This window comes from Trichechus manatus, unplaced genomic scaffold, assembly GCF_000243295.1.
Source record: "Trichechus manatus latirostris isolate Lorelei unplaced genomic scaffold, TriManLat1.0 scaffold00096, whole genome shotgun sequence".
NCBI lineage: Eukaryota > Metazoa > Chordata > Mammalia > Sirenia > Trichechidae > Trichechus > Trichechus manatus.
Genome location: NW_004444032.1, coordinates 8,007,762 through 8,025,301, shown reverse-complemented (window position 1 = coordinate 8,025,301; position 17,540 = coordinate 8,007,762). Strand labels below are relative to the sequence as shown.

General features: G+C 37.8%; 1 protein-coding gene across 2 annotated transcripts in view; it reads right to left on the bottom strand.

Annotated features, from left to right (window-relative positions):
- The window catches only part of COG5 (component of oligomeric golgi complex 5), a 304,101-nt gene that overhangs the window by 260,525 nt on the left and 26,036 nt on the right, over positions 1–17,540 (bottom strand). For both annotated transcript variants that reach the window (XM_012557354.2, XM_012557355.2), the window contains exon 6: positions 5,694–5,814. In XM_012557354.2, the coding sequence (XP_012412808.1) occupies positions 5,694–5,814 (121 nt within the window). The remainder of the gene's footprint in view (positions 1–5,693; positions 5,815–17,540) is intronic.

Below are 17,540 nucleotides of genomic sequence, written 5' to 3'. Positions count from 1 at the left end.
CGTAAGTGGAAAAACATACCTTGATCATGGATAGGAAGACTCAACATTGTGAAAATGTCAATTCTACCCAAAGCGATCTACAGATATAATGCAATCCCGATCCAAATGCCAATGGAAGTTTTTAATGAGACACAGAAACAAATCACCAACTTCATATGGAAAGGGAAGAACAAAGTGGAAGGCATCCCACTACCTGATTTTAGAACCTATTATACCACCACGGTAGTCAAAACAGCCTGGTGCTGGTAAAACAACTGATACATAGACCGATGGAATAGAATTGAGAATCCAGACATAAATTCATCCACCTATGATCAGCTGATATATGACAAAGGCCCAAAGTCTGTTAACTGGGGAAAAGACAGTCTCTTAAACAGTGCTGGCATAACTGGATATCCATCTGCAAAAAAAATGAAACAAGACCCATACCTTACACTATGCACAAAAACTAACTCAAAATGGATCAAAAACCTAAATATAAAATCAAAAACGATAAAGATCATGGAAGAAAAAATAAGAACAACACTAAGAGCCCTAATACATGGCATAAACAGAACACGAACCATAAGTAACAATGCACAAACACCAGAAGAGAGACTAGATAACTGGGAGCTCCTAAAAATCAAACACTTAAGCTCATCAAAAGATTTCACCAAAAGAGTCAAAAGACAACCTACGGACTGGGAAAAAATTTTTGGTTACAACACAAAATCTGATAAGCATCTAATCTCTAAAATCTACAAGATACTGTAAAACCTCAACAACAAAAAGACAAATAACTCAATTAAAAAATGGACAAAGGATATGAACAGGCACTTCACCAAAGAAGACATTCAGGCAGCTAACAGACACATGAAGAAATGCTCACTATCATTAGCCATTAGAGAAATGCAAATCAAAACTACAATGAGATACTATCTCACCCCAACAAGGCTAGGATTAATCCAAAAAACACAAAATAATAAATGTTGGAGAGGTTGTGGAGAGACCGGAACACTTACACTGTTGGTGGGAATGTAAAATGATACAACCACTTTGGAAATTGATTTGGCACTTCCTTAAAAAGCCAGCAACAGAAGTACCATACAATCCAGCAATCCTGCTCCTTGGAATATATCCTAGAGAAACAAGAGCCATCACACAAACAGATATATGCACAGCCATGTTCACTGCAGCACTATTCATGATAGCAAAAAGATGGAAACAGCCTAGGTGCCCATCAATGGATGAATGGATAAAGAAATTATGGTATATTCACACAATGGAATACTATGCAATGATAAAGAACAACGATGAATCCGTGAAACATTTTATAACATGGAGGAATCTGGAAGGCATTTTGCTGAGTGAATTTAGTTAGTCACAAAAGGACAAATACTGTATGAGACCACTATTATATAAGACCTCAAGAAAAGGTTCAAACACAGAAGAAAACATTTTTTGATGGTTACGATGGTGGGGAGGGAGGGAGAGGGTTATTCACTAACTAGATAGTAGACAAGAATTATCTTAGGTGAAGGGAAGGACAACACACACTACAGGGGAAGTCAGCACAACTGGACTAAACCAAAGCTAAGAAGTTCCCTGAATACAACCAAACACTTTGACGGACAGAGTAGCAGGGGCAGGGGTCTGGGGACCATGGTTTCGGGGAACATCTAGGTCAACTGGCATAACGAAGTTTATTAAGAAAATGTTCTGCATCCTACTCTGGTAAGTGGCGTCTGAGGTCTTAAAAGCTAGTGAGTGGCCATATAAGACACATCAACTGGTCCCAATCCAACTGGAGTAAAGGAAAATGAAGAACACCAAAGTCACAAGGGAAGTATTAGCCCAAGAGACAGAAAGGGCAATATAAACCAAAGACTTCATCAACCTGAGACCAGAAGAACTAGATGGTGCCTGGCTACCACCAATGATCGCCCTGACAGAGAACACAAGAAAGAGTCCCTGATGGAGCAGGAGAAAAGTGGGGTGCAGAACTCAAATTCTAGTAAAAAGACCAGACTTAATGATCTGACTGAGACTGGAGGATCCCCAGAAAGCATGGCCCCCAGACTGTCTGTCAACCCAGAATTAAAATCATTCCCGAGGCCAATTCTTCAGACTAAGATTAGACTGGACAATGGGACATAAAATGATACTTGTGAAGAGTGTGCTTCTTAGCTCAAGTAGATACATGAGACTAAACAAGCAGCTCCTGTCCGGAGGTGAGATGAGAAGGCAGAGAGGGTCAGGAGCTAATTGAATGGACATGGGAAATCAGGGGTGGAAAGGAGGAGTGTGCTGTCACAGTATGGGGACACCAATTAGCGTCACATAACAATATATGTATAAATTTTTCTATGTGAGACTAACTTGAATTGTAAACTTTCACTTAAAGTGTAACAATAAAATAAAAAAATAAAAAGGGCAGCTCGAAAGACAAAGTATCATAATAAAATGTGCAACGACCTGGAGTTAGAAAATTAAAAGGGAAGAACACGTTCTTCATTTCTCAAGCTGAGAGAACTGAAGAAAAAATTCAAGCCTCAAGTTGCAATACTGAAGGATTCTATGGGCAAAACATTGAACAATGCAGGAAGCATCAAAAAAAGATAGAAGGAATACACAGAGTCACTGTATCAAAAAGAATTGGTCGATGTTCAGCCATTTCAGGCGGTAGCATATTATCAGGATCAGATGTTATTGAAGGCAGAAGTCCAAGCTGCACTGAAGGCTTTAGCGAAAAATAAGGCTCCAGGAATTGATGGAACACCAACTGAGATGTTTCAACAAACCGCTGCAGTGCTGGAGGCACTCACTCCTCTATGCCAAGAAATCTGGAAGACCTGTCCAGTCAACTGGAAGATATTCATAAGCGCCCATTCCAAAGAAAGGTGATTCAACAGAACTCAGAAATTATCATTAATATCATATGCAAGTAAAATTTTTCTGAAGGTAATTCAAAAGTGGTTGTAGCAGTATATCAACATGGAACTACCAGAAATTCAAGTCAGAGTCAGAAAAGGACATGAACGGAAAACATCATCGCTGATGTCAAGTGTATCTTGGCTGAAAGCAGAGAATACCAGAAAGATGTTTACCTGTGTTTTATTGACTATGTAAAGGCATTCAACTGTGTGGATCATAACAAATTATGGATAACACTGAGAAGAATGGGAATTCTAGAACACCTAAGTACACTCATGAGGAACCTATACATAGACCAAGAGGCAGTCATTCGAACAGAACAAGGGGATACTGCGTGGTTTAAAATTAGGAAAGGTGTGTGTCAGGATTGTATCCTTTCACCATACTTATTCAATCTGTGGAGCCCTGGTGGCGTAGTGGTTAAGAGCTTAGCTGCTAACCAAAAGGTCAGCAGTTCAAACATACCAGCTGCTCCTTGGGAACCTTACAGGGCAGTTAAATTTGTATGCTGAACATATAATTTGAGAGGTTGGACTATATGAAGAAGAATGTGCCATCAGGATTGGAGGAAGACTCATTAACAACCTGTGGTGTGCAGATGACACAATCTTGCTTGCTGCAAGTGAAGAGGACTTGAAGCACTTACTGATGAAGATCAAAGACTACAGCCTTCAGTATGGATTACAGCTCAACATAAAGAAAACAAAAATCCTCACAACTGGACCAGTATGCAACATCATGATAAACGGAGAACAGATCGAAGTTGTAAGGGATTTCATTTTACTTGGATCTACAATCAATGCCCATGGAAGCAGCAGTCAAGAAATCAAGCTATGTATACTGCATTGGGCAAATCTGTTGCAAAAGACCTCTTTAAAGGGTTAAAAAGCAAAGATGCCACTATGAGGACTAAGCTGCGTCTGACCCAAGCCACTGTATTTTCCATTGCCTCATATATACACGAAAGCTGGACAATGAACAAGGATTGATGTCTTTGAATTATGGTTTTGGTGAAGAATACTGAATATACCATGCACTGCCAGAAGAACGAACAAATCTGTCTTGGAAGAAGTACTGCCAGAATGCTCCTTAGAAGCAAGGATGGTAAGACTTCGTCTCAAGTACTTCGGACCCGGGACCAGTCCCTAGAGAAGGACATCATGCATGGTAGAGGGTCACTGAAAGAGAGGAAGATCCTCAATGAGATGGACTGACACAGTGGCTGCAACAATGGGCTCAAGCATAGCAATGATTGTGAGGATGGCGCAGCACAGGGCAGTGTTTCATTCTGTCCCACATAGGGTCTCTAGGAGTTGGAACTGACTTGATGGTGCCTAACAACAACAACAACAAATTTTAGCACATACTGTGAAAATAATGCTTAAGTGTTATTCACTTCTTAAAAATTAACTTTTTGCACAATATATTCCAAGCAGCATACTATATCACAAACTAGATATATTCCCACGGATGTGCCTGAGGAAGACCTACATTTGAGTATTATACAATTGAAATGTTGTTAAAGCAAGATTTGTGAATGATATTCCTTTTTTTTTTTTTTTTTGGTCGGTAAAGAATATGGAAAAAGCATTACTGCGTGACTATATAATTGAAATATCTAAGATATCCAAATTCAGATACAATATGTAACGCTCATCTTTCTGATATTCTTTTGGCATAATAACTTTCAGAGTACACTGCCTGATACAGAGAATCTTGATATCTGAAATGGATCTAATCAAAGGCCTTCTGAACCCACAAATGTACAAATACCACAAACATATCCACTTCAGGAAAAGTACTAGGTAGCCAATGAAAAGAAAACCATAAAGCCTCATGAAAATGCAGGTGTTGGGAAAGTCTATGTACACTCACTAGCCACTCAAAATTTTGCCTGAAAAATTATGAATTGCTTCATCATGGACCTTGCAGCTTTTTAAGAGACAAAACCATAAATGTCAAACTCTTGAATGCCAAGGGTCTGCTCTACATGTTTGAGAAAAGAATGAATGAATGAAGAAATGGATTAAATAAATCTTCTTCACATAATATCAACATAGGATCTGTCAACTAAAATACAATGTTTCCCCTTAACATTTCCCCTAGAGAAAAGAAAACTTACATTCACACAAAACATGTACGCAAATGTTCATAGCAGCTCTATTCATAATCACCAAAAACTGGAAACAACTCAAATGTCCTTAAACTGCTGAATGGATAAAGTGTGTTACTTCCATACTACAGAATACTCAGCAACACAAAGTAACAAACTATTGGTATGCCTAACAATGTGGATGAATCTCAAAGGTATTAACGCTGAGTACAAGAAGCCAGCTTCAAAGAGTTACATACCATATGATTCCATTTATGTGACATTCTCAAAAAGACAAAAATACAGTGATGGAAAACAGATCCATGATTGCCAAGGTTAGAGGGAGGGTGTGACTATAAAAGCAGAGCATGAGAGAATTTGGGGGGATGATAAAGTGTTCTGTATCATGGTGGTGGTGGTTACATCAATCTATACATGTGCTAAAATTTATAGAACTGTATAGCAAAAACAGGTAAATTTTACTGTACAATCATTCAAAAAATAAACAGCACTTCCAAGAAATCAACTGATTTTATTCACACCTTCTGAAAAGCGTGGCAGTGCTATACATAGCCAAGTATTTACATAAATTTGTGCAAAAATATTTGTTAGAAGTGATAACAAAATTCAACAAATTAAGTGACATTAAGTTTTTAAAACTCTACTCTTTAACCAAAAAAGGACTTACCAAGTTCACTGAGACTCTGAGCAGCTTTTGTTATCTCTCTGCTTCCCCCTTGCAGTTGTCCTTGGAGTCTCTTACTGAGATACAAAATGCGTATTATCCTTCGAAGCAAATCACAGGCAACCTGTGCAAATATCACAATGTTAAGTAAGTACAGTCAATCCATGAAGTTTTATTACTACTACCGTTAATATGCGAATCTGTCAATTCTTCCCAGATGCTAAAGATTCATTCATGTCTTTTTCCTCCACATATCAGAAACTTAAATAATCATAGCTCTTTAAAAAAAGCATCAAATTCCCTAGGGAATGCACAGAAGTACCATATTTACCTTCTACAATAAACACCAATTTATCCTAAATGATTACAAAATAAAAAGAAACAGAAGAAATCTGGAGTTGAGGAGCTTTGAAGCCCAGGAACTCTTCTCAGTCCTAGACCAGTTTTCTTTTCTAAGCCAGTGGTCCTAAACCATCACTGCACATTAAATTCAAAAGTGGAGATTTAAAAAATCCCTATGTCCAAGATATAACAAAAAAACAAACCTGTTGCCTTAGCGACCCCTATAGGACACAGCAGAACTCCCTCATAGGATTTCCAAGGCTGTAATCTTTACAGAAAGACTGCCACATCTTTCTCCCACATAGTGGCTGATGGGTTTGAACCACTGACCTTTCAGTTAGCAGCCAAGCACTTAACCACGGTGCCACCAGGTCGCCTATCTAAGACATAGTCCTGATTAATTAAATCAGAATGTCTAGAGGTGGGAACCAAACATCAGTATTTTTTCTTAATATTCCCAGGTGGTTCCAAAATGCAGCCACTGTGCTAGGTTGCTTAGCTTCCTGCTTCTATCTCCTGTTGTTTCCAATCCTGATTTCTCTTTTCTAGGTCCCTGAGAGAATAGTCTTAAAATATCTCCCAACATCACTAGTCCTTAAAGAATACACACGTCCTACTTGAATTTTTCTAATGATTTTTATTACTAACAACAAATTGTAAAAGAGGAGGTTACTAAAAAAATTTATAAATAAACTCACATGCTTTGTTTCATGTCACCTCCTAATACTGGATTCTTTCCTTTCTAACACTGGGTCTTTACCTATCCAAAACACTGATATAAGAAATAAAGATTCATGTATTATGTATATCAGGGCACTTTATTACAGATGCTTATCAGGGCAGTTGTCTTGGAGAGAGTAAGGAAAAGGGATAGAGGTAATAATCCTTATGTAGTGACCTTCAGCCTCAGTCATGATAAGGAAGGAAAGAGTGTGTGTCTGTCTGTGCTGATTCATCCCATCATCTTTGAATGGCCCTGAAGCTAGGTGAGAAGCAAAGGATCTCCCCTATCTAAGGAGGAAAGTCCTAACCAGGAGCAATAAAAAGGGAATGAAAAGCTCCGGGAAGACAGGGTCCCCGATGCTCCAGCTATAAACATTATTTTCTAAGTGAAACACACACACACGCAAACATAAACATACACCCAAACATACAATGTTTATAAACATATGCAATTCACAAAGAAACCAAGTATTAAACATGTTTACCTGTCTGCTTTTCAAAGTAACTATAGTCTGAAGGGAGCCCTGGTGGTGCAGTGGTTAAGAGCTTGGCTGCCAACCAAAAGGTCAGCAGTTCAAATCCACCAACCGCTCCTTGGAAACACTATGGGGGAGTTCTACTCTGTCCTATAGGGTCACTAGGGGTTGGAACCGACTCAATGGCAATGGGTTTGGTTTTCAGTGTAGTCTGAAGTACTTGAAATGATTAAAGGATACCGAATAAGAATTCCCGCCCCTCTAGAAATCAGAACACTTGGGCATCTTTATCTTTTAAGTAAATGTTATTTTATTTTCTGAACAGGTAATACATGATTTAAAATTCAAAAGATAAAAAGGGAATAACATTGAAAAGTCACCCTCTCATCTCTATATTCCAACTATGCACTTGCCAGAAACTACCACTGTTACCAGTTTCTTGCTTGTGAGAATTGACATTTTTAGAGGAACCCATTTGGAATGTAGAATCTCTAGCAATCATGAGAAGAAATACAAAACCTTACTCTAGCCTAATCGCCTATAATTATCCTTCCATAACTCCCCAGTACTGAACCAATAGAGGGTATGCCCTCAAACTTGAAATCTTTGAGTTCATTCCTAATGTTTCTATTTTTACCAACCATACTCAACCTGCCATCAATCTTATTGACTATTCTGTTGCATAACAGTTGTAATTTTACTTCTATTATTATAACCATCACCTTAATCTAAATCTTTAACACCATCACCTTATCACAGTGGTCTCCTGGCTAGCTTTTCAGTCTCTCATCTCTTCTCTGTGAGATCTATTATGCCAGATCTATCTTCTTTAAAACCGTTTTCAGCACTACAGCCCTCTTTTTAATAAAGTTCAATGACTCTCTACTAACAGATTACATTGAATCTTCTCAGAATAACAATAAAATCCTCATTCAACATGTCTTAGCTAATATATAAGACATCAACTCACCATTTCCCAATATAGTTGGCTCTGCTTTAATCAATTTCCTACAGTTCTTTATCTTTCTGGACTTTTATTGTCAAACATAATACAAACACAGAAAACCACATACAGAAATATACAGCTAAACGAACTATAAGGTGAACACCCTTGGAACCACCACTCAGATCAGGAGACAGAACTATGTCAGCTCCCACAGAAGCCCTCTATGTACTGACTCCCAACACAACATTCTCCACTCCCCTCTAACCCTACCTCCAACCCCGGCCAAAAGAAACAACTATCCTGCCTTTTTTGGTAATCACTGCCTTACTTTTTATTTATCGTTTTATCACCCTCGTGCATACTTAAATGCTATAGGTCAATTTTTCCCTTTCTAAATTTATAGGTTCCCCCACCATCTCTTTTTTCATTGCAAGCTGTTGAATACATTGGATCATTTGTCCGAGTTTCTCACAGACTGGGTTTTGCTGATTGCATTCACATAACATAGTAGTTTAACGTGTTTATCTTCTGTAGTTCTTGTACATTAGCAGTCAGATGTACACAACGTCATCAGATTTAGGTTTGACATCTCTGGTAAGATTATTTCATAGGTGGTGGTGTATTCATAACATATGTATGATTTTCTCTCTTTTTGTGTTGTTATTGCTAGTTGCCATTGAGTCGGCTCCGACTCACGGCAACCTTATTGTAACAAAAGGAAATGTTGCCTGGTCCTGTGCCATCTTCATGATCATTAGTATGAGTCCACTGTTTCAGGTATTGTGTCAATCCATCTCATTAAGTGTTTCCCTTGTTTTTGCTGACCCTCCACTTTACTATGATGTCCTTTTCTAGTGATAGGTCTTTCCTGATGACGTGTTTTGTGTTGTTAGCAACCATTTATACTCAATGTCAAAATCCATTAAACAATAAATGATTACAAAGTGGTGATATTACAATTCTATCATCTGGTCTTTATTAATTTGCTAGCATATAAAATTTTCTGTAAAAAGAAACTTTACCACATCTATTATTTGTTTACATAGTGGTACTGTTCATATAGGACAACAAGCATACACATGAGATTTTTTCCCTTGGTTTTATCAGTTTTCAAAATAAAGAACTGGTTTCCGAATAGCCATCGAAGATGACTGTCATGGATTGAATTGTGTTCCCCAAAAATATGTGTCAACCTGGCTGGGCCATGATTCTCAGTATTGTGTGGTTGTCCTCCATTTTGTGATCTGATGTAATTATCCTCCATTTTGTGATGTGTTGTAAATCCTGACCTCTATGTTTTAATGAGGCAGGATTAGGTTATATTAATGAGGATTAGGTTACATTTCTTATGTTAATGAGATACGATTAGGGTGGGATGCAACACTGTTACTCAGGTCACAGCCCTGATCCATGTAAAGGGAGTTTCTCCGGGTGTGGCCTGCATCACCTTTTATCTTACAAGAGATAAAAGGAGAAAGAAGCCAGCAGAGAGGGACTTCATATGACTAAGAAAGAAGAGCTGGGAGCAGAGTGCATCCTTTGGACTCGGGGTCCCTTTGCTGAGAACCTCCTAGATCCAGGGGAAGATTAATGTCAAGACACGTGGAGATCTCCAAGGAATGCTGGGCCCACAGATGTTGAAAGGAGACAAAGACCTTCCCTCAGAGCTGACAGAGAGAGAAAGCCTTTCCCTAGTGCTTGCAGCCTGAATTCAGACTTCTAGCCTCCTAAACTGTGAGAGAATAAATTTCTTTTTGTTAAAGCCATCCACTTGTGATATTTCTGTTACAACAGCACTAGGTAACAAAGACAATGACCAATTAGTGTTTTTGGTATTTTTTTTTTTTTGGTATCATTCTGAACTCATACATGAAAACATATTAAGGAGTGCCAATCCATTGTACTTCAATGCTCAAATTGTCTCATTTTTAGCCAGTGGGAACCTCTGAGGGTGATCAACTGTACTGGGTTGCCAGGGACTGAGAGGTTTCCCAGGACACAGGACTTTCAGTGATAAAACTAGGACGGCTAGTCACACCTCTTCGAGTCAGCTCCTAAGTCCTTTTGTCATAATCCTAGTAATCATTGATAGAGTCCTCGGTATCTAGTATAAAAATGTTCCAGGATCATTTTATACATTTAGGTCCCAGACGTGGAATCAAAGATTTCTCAAAGAAGCCCTGGTTTCTTATAATAGGAAACAGCATTTTAAGACCACATTCTGGGAAGTAGGTTTGCTCATTTCTGGGACTTTTCAGTAGACATAGATAGGAAATGCCAGATTTAAAATATCACATAAATATTCATTTGCTTTATTCCATAAAACATATAAAGCATTCTCAAATCAACATTTTGCATATACATGTGTAGAAACCTGTTTATCTATACATATATATATATATATATATATACACTATTTTAAGATAAAGTTAATATATATCATGAGTTCACACTGATACTTCAATTAAAATTCAGGAGCGCGGTGTTGCTTAACCTTATACATTACATGTGTATATCATTTCTTCCATACTGGGAATCCTAGCTCTCCAGGACATAAGAGATAAGAGAAATTAGAATAATTCGTAAGTATTCATTTGTTTTATTAGACAATACACAGAAATTATCTGAATAATAAAACCACAGTACAACCAAACATATGATTGCTGAAAGTAGTTTTTAAAAAAATTTTATATACGCTCTCCCCACATTTTCTTTACAGTTGAATTCTATTTCATTGTCAAAGCATATACAGGCAGTCCCTGGGTTACCAATAAGATCCATTCCTAACTGTGTCTTTAAGTCAAATTTGTAGGTAAGTCAGAACAGGTGCATATAGTTCTTATTTAGCCTTACTTTAGTGCAAGAAGGAGCCCTGGTGGTGCAGTGGTTAAGAGCTCGGCTGCCAACCAAAAGATGGCAGTTCAACTCCACCAAGCCGCTCACTGGAAACTCTATGGGGCAGTTCTACTCTGTCCTATAGGGTTGCTAGGAGTTGGAACTGACTTGACAGCAATGGGTTTAATTTGGTTTTTGTTAGTGCAAGAAAAGGCCTGAAGCTTTTCATTTAAAAGCTGCAAGTGAAGGTAACTGTGATAAAGAATTTGTTGTGAGTAGGTGTTGGTTCAATCATTTCAAAGTGAGGGCAAATTTATATAACATTAAAGCACAAGTACATGTTGTCCATAAATTGGACATTCATAACTCAGGAACTGACTGTAGCCATTATACACTATACTCTCATTTATAGCCTTCATTTAACCTAGTTCTAATGCTCATCACTAGTCTTTGCATTGATGATTCTCCAGTTACTCTGAAGTACATTCTCTACTAGATCCTAAGGACAACTGTAGTGCAGTGAATTACTTAATACGGCCCTTCTAGCCATGCATGGTCTTGTGTCTCCCACAAAATGATTGGGTGGGACTATGCAAATAAGGTGCTTGTGTCCCAACAAAGGGATCGCACAACATTGCTAATAATGCAAATAAGGTACATGGAAACCTGGGGGCTCATGCAAATAAGGTGTGTGGAGCTCTAATGAGGGGATTGGTCAGCTTTGCCATCCCGCTAGGCTGAAAGTGAGCCAACCCCAGAAGCGAGAGAGGACCTCACTACCATCAAGAAAGAAGAGCCAGGAGCAGAGTGCATCCTTTGGACCTGGGGTCCCTGCACTGAGAACCTACTTGACCAAGGAGACAGACAGTTGTAACACCAGAGAAGGTGCAAGACAGTGAGAAGCAGCAACAAGCATGGCATAGCAATGGTGGCAGCAGAACCAGCAGACCAGCAAGAGATGGTGCATGGGCTTCCCAGCCCACGGAGCAAGGAGGCTATAGTGGGTGTGCTGACCCACAGAGCAAGAAAGCTGAGTGCCTTCAGGCAGGAGGCTTAGTGGCAGAGTAGGGTGCCTCTGGGCACTTATTGGTGGAGCTAAAGAGCTTTGTAACACTTGCCCGAGCAGGGCAGAGGCTGGACCGAGGAGCTGAGGGGTTGAGAGGCCTGCCTTCGGGCACGGCCAAGAAGCTGTCCTGACTGACGACCTGTATTCTGAGTCATTCCTGATCCTGAATTATAACCTGTTACTTCCCTAATAAACCCTATAACTGCAAGTATGATCTGTGAGTTCTGTGTGGTCATTGTAACAAATTATTGAACCCAATAGAGAAATAGAATGCAGTGGGAAGGAAGACTGGTGTCAAAATCAGGAAAAAGGTTGGGGGAGAAAGTATGTCCAGTCTCCACCTTACAGGAATCAGCCTTGGGCTGCTGATGGTAATTTCTCTTCCCCCCTCATAAGTTTAGACTAGGAGGTCTGATGCTGCCACCATGCCACCATTTTTACAATATTCCCTGCATTCTTGCATGTGATGGCAGTCTCTATATTTGAAAATCTCTTTGGCTGGTGTACCAATTATCTAACATTGCATAACAAACTAACTCAAAACTTAGCAACGTAAAACAACAATGATTTATTTCTCATGACATTGACCATTGCAGTATTAGTCACAATAACTGAATAACTGAATAAATTCTGTGGGTAGAGAATTTGACAGGGTTTGACTGCTCCGAGGAGACCTGGTGGTGCAGTAGTTAAGTGCTCAGCTGCTAACCTAAAGGTTGGCGGTTCAAACCCACCAAGTGCTCTGCAGGAGAAAGATTTGGCAGTCTGCTTCTATAAAGATTTACAGCCTTGGAAACCCTATGGGACAGTTCTACTCTGTTCTATAGGGTCACTATGAGTCAGAATCAACTAAATGGCAACAGGTTTGGTTTTGGTTTTAACTACTCTATGTAGTGTCACCTGGGGCCATCAAGCTGCTGCATTCAGTGAACAACTAAGCTGGTCTGGACAGTATAAGAAAGCTTCACTCACATGCCTGGTATCTCAGTGTTTCTCTACCTATCATCTCCACATGGCTAGTCTGGGTTTCCTTACAGCATGGTGGCCTCAAAGTAGTTAATTTCTTACGTGGAGACTGGCTTTCCAAGAGCAAAAACAAAAACCGCTATGCCTCTTAAAGCTTAGGGTCAAAACTGGTATAAAAATCACTTCTATCACCATGAGTTTTTTGGATTTGCTATCCTAGTTGCTCTATATGTTTTTATAGTCTTTAAGGAGATTCACAAATTATAGTAAAACATGTGAAAGCTGGAACCTGTGTAAGGCGGAAACCTGACAGAGAAGGAAAATTCAAATATTTTCCACTAAAATGAGCAATAGAAAAGTGGTAAGACTACATCCCGTCAAAGGTGGAAAACTTGCAAGACCCAGAAAAACAAGGCATTCCATCGAGTTCCAGCTCTCACAGGTTTCACCGTACACTTCTTGTGCCACCTTCCGTCTTCTTTGCTTTCTGGTACATTCATTCAGTGGATAACCATGAAGCCATTAAAATAAGTTTGCTTGCCACACAACAATAAAGATGAAGTTATTTTATATCATATCAGCTGAAAACTAAAAACAACCCTACAAAATTATATGACATAAACCATATACATATAAAACAGACAGAAGGTTTAATAAGTGATTCTTTCCCTTTATCCCAAAATTTTCTCAAACTTTCTTACTTAATAAAAAATTAAATAAAAAACATTTAATTTTGAATACACCAATATTCATTCCAGCATTATTCACAATAGCCAAAAGGTGGAAACAGCTCAAGTGTCCATCAACGATCGATGGATAAACAAAATGTGATATATATATACATATATATATATATATATATACACACACACACATACACACACACACACACACAAATGACTTGTTAGTAGGATTGTTATAAAGATTAAATGATGCCCATCAATGGATGAATGGATAAACAAAGTGTGGTATATCCATCCATACAGTAGAATATTATTCAGCCATAAAGAGAAATGAAGTTCTGATACATGCTACAATATTGATGAACCATGAAAACACTATGTTGAGTCAGATACAAACGGATAAATATTGTATGATCCCACATTTATGAAATATCTAGAATAGATAAATGCAAAGAGACCAAAGTTTATTAATGATTACCAGGGGCTGGGGGGAGTATGAAATGGGATTTATTGATGAAGGGGTACTGAGTTTCTGTTTGAAGTAATGTAAAGCTTTTAGAAACGGATAGTAGTGCTGGTAGTACAACATGGTAAATGTAACTGATGTCACTGAATTGTACACTTAAAAAAGGTTAAAATGGCAAACTTTGTGTTACATATATTTTATCACAATAAACTTTTTAAAACTAATTTTAAAAGTTAAAAAACAACTTAAAAAGTTAAAAACAAAAATGATAAAAAGTAAACAAAAATAAGTTAAAAATATAAAAACATATAAGTATGTGAATTATATAACACTGTTACATTAAAAAACTTATATGATTGCAAGTGTTTAAAATTTAAAAGTTTAAAAACTCAAATTTTCTCATATAATTTAAAAGCTTAAGAATTTAAATGTTCTATGTAAGGGATAATAAGCTCTTCAAAACTTTTTCTGAAAAACGCTGCAACACTTCATAAGCAAACAATATTATTAAAATGAACTAAGAGATGATCCTCGGGGTAATAATTAAATTCAACTCATGTATTCATGTGTACAGATGAAGTCAGAAGCTTCTGCTTAGGGAAAGAAAAGGCAGTCTAAGAAGAGAGTGAATTGGGGGGAAAAGCAAAAGGATTTAAGTATAAAAGTACCTTCTTCTAACTGAGGGTACAATCATAGGGATTTTATGTTCAAGGCATAAATGTCCCTCATCGCTATTTCTTTATTGCTTTCTTATACCACGTGCATTTAAATGAACTCCGAGCTCAGAGAATAGCTATATCAAACAAAAACACTAAGGTTTCCCCAAAGTTTAAAATGGAAATGGCTAGACAAAGTGAACAGAATAACAACAGTTAAAACATAAATAGTCTTCCAAAGAGCCCTTAGACTTCAAAAAAGTTTGAAGAGCAATCAGTTTTTAAGATGAGCTTCCTTCCTAAGCTAGATGGAGAATGAGTCAATAAAGAAAAAGTTAAATATTGGAAATAAAGATACCAAATTTTACCTAAGCTCATTTCTTTGATCTTTTACTTACCATCCTTTCTTTCTTCCTTTTTAATGTTGCCCAAGTTATTCAACTCAGTCCTCATAGTGTAATATTTTTACAACAGCAGTATAGAAAATGAGGTATAATATTTAATTACACTGCTAATAAAATAAAAACAGTATTTATCTTAAACATGAAAAATCCTGACTTCTCATGCTTGCATAACCATAAAAAATAAAAACATACAATTACAGAAACTATCACAGCTTCATAGAACCATAGCTTCTTAGATACAGAAAAGATTTCACAGATTTATTCCAAACTTTTATTTTAAAAGGAGGAAACTAAAGTTTGTTCATTGTCATGTAGCTAAAGTGATTTAAAATATTGGCCATGCCTCGAAACTACTACTCCAGTGCTCTTTAGATTATATAATGCTTCATCTGAGCTTCATGAATCTGATTTTTGTTTTCGTTATTTTTACTTCCAGAAAACTTTTGAAAAACAAGAACTATATATTCTACTATTTTACATATTCCACAGAATCAAAAGTAATGAAACCTAAATTTAGAAAAACAAATCCTGCTTCACAATCTTAATTCTATTGCATACTGCCTATATGAACTTCAGCAAGTAATTTTCAGAACCTCACTTTACTTATTCACAAAATGAAGATATACTAACTTCTAAATATCATTATTACAAAAATTAGGTGATTTCAAAATACTTGAAAATGTTTCGTAAGTTCTGCATAAGCATGAAATCTTTTTATAATTAATACCTACCTAGGTGGCTAAAATAAATAAGGTTCTAAAAACTTACGGTCAAAAGATTGTACTAAACAACGGGAAAAAAAATGCATGGTTCTGACATGATTAAGATCTGATTCAAAGCAAAGAAGTAAACTTAAACATGTTGTTGTCAGGTGCCGTCAAGTCGGTTCCAACTCACAGCGACCCTATGTACTACAGAATGAAACACCACCTGATCCTATGCCGTCCTCACAATCGTTGTTATGCTTGAGCCAATTGTTGCAGCCACTGTGTTAATCCATCTCGTTCAGAGTCTTCCTCTTTTTCACTGACCCTTTACTTTACCAAGCACGATATCCTTCTCCAGGGACTGATCCCTACAGGTAACATGTCCAAAGATGGGAGATGTAGTCTTGCCATCATTGCTTCTAAGGAGCATTCTGGCTGTATTTCTTCCAAGCCAGATTTGTTCGTTCTTTTGGCAGTCCATGGTATATTCAATATTCTTCGTCAACACCACAATTCAAAGGTGTCAATTCTTCTTCGGTCTTCCTGATTCATCATCCAGCTTTCTCATGCATATGAGGCAATGGAAAACACCATGGCTTGGGTCAGGCACACCTTAGTCTTTCAAGGTGACATTTTGCTTTTCAACACTTCAAAGAGGCCTTCTGCGGCAGACTGGTCCAATGCAATTCGTCTTTTGATTTCTTGACTCCTGTTTCCATGGATGTTGACTGTGGATCTAAGTAAAATGAAATCCTTGACTTCAATCTTTTCTCCGTTTATCATGATGTTGCTTATTGGTCTAGTTGTGAGGATTTTTGTTTTCTTTACATTGAGGTGTAATCCATACTGAAGGCTGTAGTCTTTGATCCTCATCAGTAAGTGCTTCAAGTCCTCTTCACTTTCAGCAAGCAAGACTGTGTCATCTGCATAATGCAGGCTGTTAATGAGTCTTCCTCCAATCCTGATGCCCCATTCTTCTTCATATAGTCCAGCTTCTTGGATTATTTGCTCAGCATACAGATTGAATAGGTATGGTGAAAGGATACAACTCTGACGCACGCCTTTCCTGACTTCAAACCATGCAGTACCCCCTTATTCTGTTCAAACGACTGACTCTTAATCTATGTACAGATTCCTCATGAGCACAATTAAGTGTTCTGGAATTCCCATTCTTTGCAATGTTATCCATAATTTGTTATGATCCACACAGTCAAATGCCTTTGCATAGTATAAAACACAAGTAAACATCTTTCTGGTATTCTCTGCTTTCAGCCAGGATCCATCATCAGCAATGACATCGCTGGTTCCATGTCCTCTTCTGAATTTGGCTTGAATTTCTGGCAGTTCCCTGTTGATATACTACTGCAGTCACTTTTGAATGGTCTTTACCAAAATTTTACTTGCATGTGATATTAATGATATTGTTTGATAATTTCTGTATTTGGTTGGATCAGCTTTCTTGGGAATAGGCATAAACATGAATCTCTTCCAGTTGGTTGGCCAAGTAGCTGTCTTCCAAATTTCTTGGTGTAGACGAGTGAGCACTTGCAGAGCTGCATCTGTTTGTTGAAACATCTCAG